The 8,385-nt window shown below is 35.3% G+C and overlaps 1 protein-coding gene across 1 annotated transcript; it reads right to left on the bottom strand.

The window, feature by feature from the left end:
- Nucleotides 1-4,225: 4,225 nt before the first annotated feature.
- Nucleotides 4,226-7,932, bottom strand: LOC113725036 (laccase-15-like). Its single transcript, XM_072074082.1, has 6 exons — nt 7,819-7,932; nt 6,828-6,979; nt 6,458-6,702; nt 5,872-6,003; nt 4,845-5,792; nt 4,226-4,545 (listed from the first exon to the last, which is right to left on the bottom strand). The coding sequence occupies exons 1-6, from the start codon at nt 7,918-7,920 to the stop codon at nt 4,415-4,417; spliced, it is 1,710 nt and encodes a 569-aa protein (XP_071930183.1). The 5' UTR covers nt 7,921-7,932; the 3' UTR covers nt 4,226-4,414.
- Nucleotides 7,933-8,385: the final 453 nt, after the last annotated feature.

Below are 8,385 nucleotides of genomic sequence, written 5' to 3'. Positions count from 1 at the left end.
TTGGACTGAAATTTGGAGAAGCTTAATTTCATATAGATTAACCACTTGTTTGGTTGTTGCCAAAGAATAGCAATGATAATCACTATGAAAGAGCCCCTTAATGATAATGGATTTGTGTAGATTCCTTTTGATGAAATGTGGTGCTTGGTAGTTACCATAATGTCAATGACTTTTTGAATAAAAACAGATTATTATCTTCTTCTTTTTTCCACTTGATTGAAGGAACTATTCTTCATCTCCAACCCATTTCGCCGCCACCTCCCACCACCTTCACTTTTTTCTTTTTTCCATGCTTTTGCTTCCTTCATCTCTAACCCATTTCACCGCCACCTTCCACCACCTCCAACCCCTTTCACTGCCACCACCATCACTTCTTCTTTTTTTTTTTTTCGCTTCCTTCATCTCCAAAACATTTCACTATTACCCCCCACCACCATCACTTTTCCTTCATCTTCATTTTTTTTGGTGGTCTCCTTCCTCCCTTTTCCACTACCATCACCGCCACCGTCACCTCTCACTGTCACCACAACCACCTCCACCTCTCATTGCTTTCACCACAGTCAACACAGGTTTGATCTTTAGTATTACACACTAGCCAACAAATTTTAACTTTAAATTGTTACTCAAAATTTTAAAGAAAATCTGATCACACCAAAACTTCTTGTGAGAGAGAAAAGAGTAGAATTACATAGGATAGAATGAGAAAGGGTAAATAACTTATTACACCTTGTGATTTTAGCTAATGGCACCTAAGGTTTAAAATAGTCACATAACCCCATTGTGGTTTTATGTAAAAAGGGAAATGGATGGAATGCACCTGCATTTATACCAAACGCGTTTTAAAAGCGCGCGTGATAAGGTTTTAATATCCACATAATCCCATTATTATTTATATAATATCCACTTTACACCCTAGAATTTTTATATTTATCCACATAATCTCCTATGCTTTTATACAAGATGGTTAAGCAATCAATTGATTTAACATTTAAGCAAGGGCACTATTGGTATTTCAACTAACGACGCCACATATGCTATTTGTCGTCAAATTTTCACTTTACACAAAACTATAGGGGGTGAAATAAATATTTTCAAACATTAGGAGGGTCATGTGACAATGGACGAAATCACAGGGGATTATATGAGGGTTCTGCAACTCTTTTTTTTTTTTGCCAAGGTGTTGAATTCCAATAACAGTTGCCTAATGCACAGAATAAAAAGGAATAAATTAGCTGTTTTCATGTTATTTTTGCATATACCTCTCCTGAGGTAATTATAGGAAGTCATTATTTCTAAGTTCGCATTGACCTCTTCCATGGATTTCTTTAAGGGCAAATTCCACTTTACCCCCCTGTGGTTTAGCGTTTTTCACATAACCCCCCTATGGTTTCAAAAGCTATACATAACCCCCTTATGGTTTGGATTAAAGTGTCAAAGTAACGAAAATAGTCACTCGTAACGGCGTCATCTAAAATGTCAAAAATACCCTTATGTAAGGCTGAAATTTATGTATTAACCAAGGGGGGTTATGTGTATATTTTGAAAATCATAAGGGGGTTATATGGTAAAATATTAAACCATAAGGGGGTTATATGGTAAAATATAAAAATCATAGGGGGTTAATGTGTCATGTATTTATAAGGGTAATTTCGACATTTTTAGAAGTTCCGTTACGAGGGACTATTTCCGTTATTTTGACACTTTAATCCAAACCATGAGAGGGTTATGTATAGCTTTTGAAACCATAGGGGGGTTATGTAAAAAAAGGGTAAACCACAGGGGGGTAAAATATAATTTACCCTTTCTTTAACCAACAGTTCAGCGTGATCTTGAATTTTTTTTCTTTCCCAATATCTTGGAGGTGTATTTAACCTAACGTGAAACTGAAAAGAATGTCTTGTTTATCAAAAAGTTCAGGGTCTGGATCAACCAATTTGGTGCAACTCCTATGTTTTGAGAATTAAAAATGCATTTTCCACAAACCTGAAAGTCACTTTGCTGTTTTAATTGGGGTTTCCTGTTACTTTTGAAATCTTGTTTTGATAATTGTCAAAATACATTTGCTGATGATGCCTTCAATACAAAAGTAGTTAGAAACCCCACGAATCAGAAGTCTAAGTTCAAATTCTCTTTTTTCTTCCCACGTCTTAAATCTTACCATTCTTCTCATAAAAAAGTTTTTTTTTTTGGGTTAAAAATTTTCAAATTGTGGAAGTGTTCTGACAAACTTTTCAAGTACATCAACTTCAAAAATGAAATTGCTTTCGGAAGTAGGATTATGAGCTTTGGGCCTCAACCGCGTGGCAACATGACGCGATTTTCTTGAGTCCATCTGGCAGGCTAAGATTTCAAGCCTCATGGGATTTGCTTTACCAAAGTCTCGCCACTGTAGTAGGGAGCCTACTCTTTTACCCCGATCTACCTTTTTCAGGCAGCTGACTTGAATTTTTTGTTTGGGTAAAAGAAAAATTTTGGAGGTGGAGGAGAAAATTCCCTCATCGCAAAATCACATGATAAGCTACTGGCACATTTTTTAATGATATTATAAATTGTTTATCATTCAAAATCTGCCAGCACCAAAACTCAAAATCTAGGTTTTGCTAAAGTAAGATGAACGAATCTTTCCAATTGAGCTGACCTTCATTTGCCAGTTGACTTGAAGGCGTTACACACAGAATATTTCGAGTAAGTATTAGCCAGGCTTTTAGCCTCTGTTTGAATAAATGAATAGGAATGCATAAGGAACCTCTCAAACATTATTGGTGTTTTGATGTTTAAAGAACTTTTCATATGGTATATTCTACGTACGTTGGATGCTTCACATTTCACAAGGAATATCATTATGGGAAAATTACACTTTACCGGCCTATGATTTAGTATTTTTTTGCATAACCCCCTTATGGTTTCAAAAGTTGTATATAACCCCCTCATGGTTTGAATTAAAGTATCAAAGTGACGGAATTTGCAATACATAACAGAGTCAACTAAAATGTCAAAAATATCCCTATATAAAGTTGAAAATTATTTATTAACCACAGGGGATTATGTATATATATTTAAAACTATAAGGAAGTTATATGGTAAAATATAAAATCATACAGGATTTGAGTGTCGTACATATTATGTTTATATATTTTAGTCACTTCAGCTATTTTAGTTTTTAAACAAGGGTAATTTTGACATTTTCATAGGTTTTGTCACGGATAATCATTTTCATCACTTTGACATTTTAATCCAAATTATAATGAGGTTATATATAGTTTTTAAAACTATAGGGGAATTATGTCAAAATTAACTATACCACAGGGGGGTAAAGTGTAATTTGCCCCATCATTAGACTTACCACAAAGGAATAATAATGAATAACAGCTTGGCTAGGTGAGAAACCAACCAAAATAAGTAATACAACAAAATGCAATTACAAAAACCTTCATGATCAATCGTGAGTACTATTTATTTGCTAAGTGTTCAAACCATGATTCACCAAACCCTCTATGTATAATATCTTTATTGTGAAGGCTATAATTGCTCAAATTCTTGAAGTATTTATACTATCATAATATGAATGGAGAACAAAGAAAAAATTATTACAAAGCACTTGTTATGCACTGCAATACTAACCGAACCACGTTTCTTTTCTTTAGGTGAAAACTTAAAGTGTACACCAAACCGATTGACCTTTGGTCTATTTGTTCAACAATTTTATTGTTTTTAGTATTGTTTATACTCCAAATAGTTTAATCATCAACTTGCCTTAACCACGAGTTGCAATTGGAATGAATATTTATAGCATCAATTGTTAAGAATTAGACCATCAAACCTGATCGAGAAACCTATACTTGGAAATTTTGGATCTTATTTGTATCTAATTCTTCATGCATTGACATAAGATCGAATGAGGATCTAACTACTTTACATAAAATTATAGAGGAATTGTGCGAATATGTACAAAACTATGAGCAATTTAAGTGAATATCCATGCAAAAGTATAGAAACTAAGTGCTTATTATAATTTCATTACACGTATTTTCGGAGCATTTCTAGGTCAATCACCGTAAGTGGAGGTGCTTTTTGTTTAGTCTTCACCTTACATAAAATTACGGGGCTATGTGGATTATTTTAAGGTATAAGGGAGATCATCTAGAAATATGCAAAACCATTTCGGGGTTATTAGTAATTTATCCAATTTGATATTTTATCATCCAACCCACTAAAAAGAAACAGATTTACTCAAAAAAAATCCGATTTATTGCAACATTTCAACACCTAGATTAGAAACTTTTATCTATGATCATTCAAAAATCAAGAAAAGAATACAAAATTTAAAAGCACACTTTTCTTCAATTCTGTACCATTCATCACTTGCTTCACAAAGTAACCATATTATTAAGTTTGGCATTTGGCACAGCAGCATCTAACAAGGTGGCATGTCTGGAGGTGGAGGAAGCATTTGTTCTCCCGGGCCAGTGCCATTTTTAACAATGAAGGTCATTCCCATTCCCCAGCTTACATGACGCTCGAAATGGCAATGCATGAACCACACGCCTGCAAAGAATTAGGTGAGCCCTATGACGTTATAATCCTTGCTTACAAATACATACCCCACAAATAGTACTATGCCGGACACATTTAACAATTTTTTTTTAATAAAACAAACTATATTGAAACAAGATAAACAAACACCAGGTTAGAAGATTTTGAGTATGAATTTTGCAATTGCGGGAAAGGTTGCACATACACCAGGTTAGAAGCGCCAGAGGACTTGATATATATATATATATATATATATATATATATATATATATATATATGTAGCACATAAAGGCAACTAGATTGATGCTTACCAGGATTATTGGCCCTGAATCGGATAGCTGTCCAGCCGTTCCTGCGAACAGCAATTGTATTCATAAAAGGGGGGTCCTCAGTGTTATAGTTCTGAGGGTCTGTTACATTGTCAAAGATTTGAGGACCTGATCCAACTACGTAGAAACTGTGTCCATGCAAATGCATCGGATGATCTATCCCTGTAACCAGATTCGTCCCTTGGAACACTATCTCGACCGTGGAGTTATATTCAAGAACTAAAACTTGGGTACTTATATTAGGCAATCGTAGTTCTACAGGAAGATTATTTGCTGTATAATTGAACACAAACGGTGGGAAGTGGGGAAAGTCAGGGTCATAAATTCCTCGAGTCTGATTGTAGTAGGCTTGAAGTATATCGAGCTGGGGCAATTCCAAACTTTGGTTGTTAACGCTAGCTCTTAGCCGGCTGCCTGCGGGCCCCGTACATGTATTATTTGGTTCACACGAGACATTGTTTATCGAGAGTGTGAAAAATAGATTAGTGGTCACATTTTCTGGGACATGAACAGGATGTTCTGGACTTGCTAAGCTTTTAAGGCTTCCTGTGAAGTTATATGTTGAATTGGCATCATCGGCAGCTGGGAGATTTGGGAAGATTGGAGATGAAGTTGCATTGTACTCTCCCAAGTATTGGATTATTCCCGTGGTGGTATTCTGGTCGTAAGGAAAAACAGTGACATTGGTATAAACCTTAGCAGCCATGTAGTAGTGATCAGGTTTTTGATTAGCTTCTAACAAGACATCCATGGTTTGTCCTGGGGCTATGGCAATGTAACCACTCTTTAATTGCTTTGTGTAGCTGCCATCTGTTCCCACAACGGTAAGAGTATGGTTTGCAATGCCAAAGAACATCAGGTTGTTCATGACAGCATTGACCATCCGGAGCAAATAAGTTTTTCCGGAAGTCACATTCAACTTGAATGTATCTGCAAAATGACAAGGTTTCAGAGAAATCACACAATTTGACCCAATTGAAAATGGTCCTTTTAATCCTGTATCACTTACCTGGTACTACTGAACATGAATTAAAATCGCCAGGATGGCCGTTTATCATGAAAGCATCAGACTTCGCAGGGTCTCCCCCATTATGTAAAAATTCTTCCACCACATCTGTTATATTTCTCTTCCACCATTCTCCTGCATTGAAGCATTTTTAATCGTTAATTTCTGTTTTTAATCATGTGTACCTTAAATTTCAATTTTGGACATGTTGGTTACACCATAACCTCTCAAATTTGTCCTAGTTTATCAAAATAAAAGATTCGGATGCAAAGTGTTAAAACTGAAGTTTAGAATAAGGTGCAAACTGAGAATGAGGTACAAGTTCGGAGGCAAAAAGTTGGATCCAGTCCAAATTTAATATACAAGAAAATAAAATGCAATGACTAAACTAGTGAAAACAAGATTCCATCACCCTTCTTAATTTGAAATGCACCAGTTGAATCAGACTACACAGTAACAAACTGATAAAAATAGTCAGACTGATTGTCAGGGAAATGATTTACTAAATGGGGTGATTTTGATTTATTACCAAATCAAATTGACCTCAGGAAATGTAATCAAAGAATAGAATTAATCCCTTTATTTGTACCTAGTATGATGGGAATTTCTGCATCAGGCTTAGGAAACGGGTATCTATCTCCTCTTTTGGGGTAAATAATGATTGCGCCATGAACTGTTGCTCGAGACCAATCACTGTGAGCATGCCACCACAAAGTTCCAATCTCTTCCGTGATTATGACCTTTTGGATGAAAGAGTTTCCAGGCATGATAGGGCACTGAGTGATGAACTCTGGACCATCTGACCATGGGTACCTTGGCTGTAAAATTCCATGCCTAGATACGACTCAAAGTCGTTCAATAAATTAAGCTTTACTTCTTAAATTCAGCATCGACAAATGCAATGCTTCTCCTATATATCCTTTAAAAAAAAAGGAAGAAGAGAAAATCATTTGTATTACCAGTGAATAGTGATGTTTTCTTTTCCTTTGTTATGGACATGAACAAAGGCGGTATCTCCCTGACGAAGGTGTAAGGTTGGTCCTGGAAATAGACCATTTACTGTCAAAATATCCTTGGTACTGCAGAGTCTTGTATATGAAGCTTCTTTGACCTGCACAAAATTAGAGGTGATTGTAAAATGATAGGGAAGCTAAAGAAGTATGAAGTCTTTCATAGAGCCATTGTTCATATATCGATACATTTAGCAAATAAAGAAATTAAGACCGTTCATACGTGTAGGTTATCAGTACTAATCAATGATAGATGACTTGACATTTAGCACAGTACATTCGCTTATTTGAGAATGTAAACATTGCTTTATGCCTATATCTTCGGGATGTGTATATTGGTGCAGGTTTTAGGTTTCACTTGAATTCTGAAATGTTTGCAACAAATCAAACAGCCATGGGCTAGCTTATGATGAAATGGGGAGAAGAACAGAGCAATTTGGAATTTTGTAGTATTCGTTTGTGTTGAATGTTAAACTCTTGTTTCCCTGGGGGAAGAGAGAGAGAGTAGTCAAATCCCTAAAGTCATAAATTTTCTATTTGCCCAAAAAAATTAATGGATACAAGCTCATATTTCATTCTTACAAGGTATAAAAGAAAAGGCAGAAATCACTGCTAACAAACAATTTTGGATACAAGCTCTCAAGCTACTTATTTGCAAATCACTTAATAAACATCAACTGTTACTTAAAGGGAAAAAAGCCTGCCACGGAAAACATTTTTGATGATTTTGGGGCAAAAAACTCTTTATGCGGCGCCAAACTTAGAATGTTTCCATCTCTAAGACCCAATGTAACTGATAGAAATATTAGTTAAGTGATAATAAAATTTTTGGGTTCGACTCTCATTGTAAGATTTGGAATCTCCTTTTTAAAAAGGAAAAAAAAAAACCTAAAATGCTTCATAAGGAATGATTACGATCTTCAAACTAAGTTATACTTACCACAAATGAATAGTTATGAGTAGCAGCTTGGGTAGGCGAGACACCGAAGAGAATAAGTAAAACAACAAAATGCAAGACAAAAACCTTCATGATCAACCACATTATATGACTATGTTTGTTGTGATGTTAGTATAAGCATAAGCTCTTAAGGTATTTATACTATCAACATATCAATGGAGACAAAGGAAATAATTGAATACTTGTTTCGCTCGTGAAATGGGTTCGAGTACTTAGCAGACCACGTTTCTTTTCTGACAACAAAAGAATTAGGTATACATCAAACCCCTGATTGACCTTCTTGGTTACGTCTACAGTGGAAAGTTCACTTTTCTGCCCACGGTAGGCAGAAGCAATGCAAGGAGAAATCGGTTGTGCTTGGATGAAATAACGCAATATATTTTAAATTATAATAAAAGCCCTCTTAAAAATTTGTTCATCATCTAATGCTCATTATTTAGAAAATATTTGTGAACACTACAATCGAGATGAGGATCCCAATAGAAAGTGAAGAGCGAAAAGAATCGTGGGAAACAAAGGAACGGAAAGGTAGACGAAATTATTATAACG

The sequence above is a fragment of the Coffea arabica genome, chromosome 1c, assembly GCF_036785885.1.
Source record: "Coffea arabica cultivar ET-39 chromosome 1c, Coffea Arabica ET-39 HiFi, whole genome shotgun sequence".
In the NCBI taxonomy this organism is placed as follows: domain Eukaryota; kingdom Viridiplantae; phylum Streptophyta; class Magnoliopsida; order Gentianales; family Rubiaceae; genus Coffea; species Coffea arabica.
The sequence above is the reverse complement of the archived record's forward strand: the minus strand, read 5'-3'. Positions and strand labels throughout refer to the sequence as shown.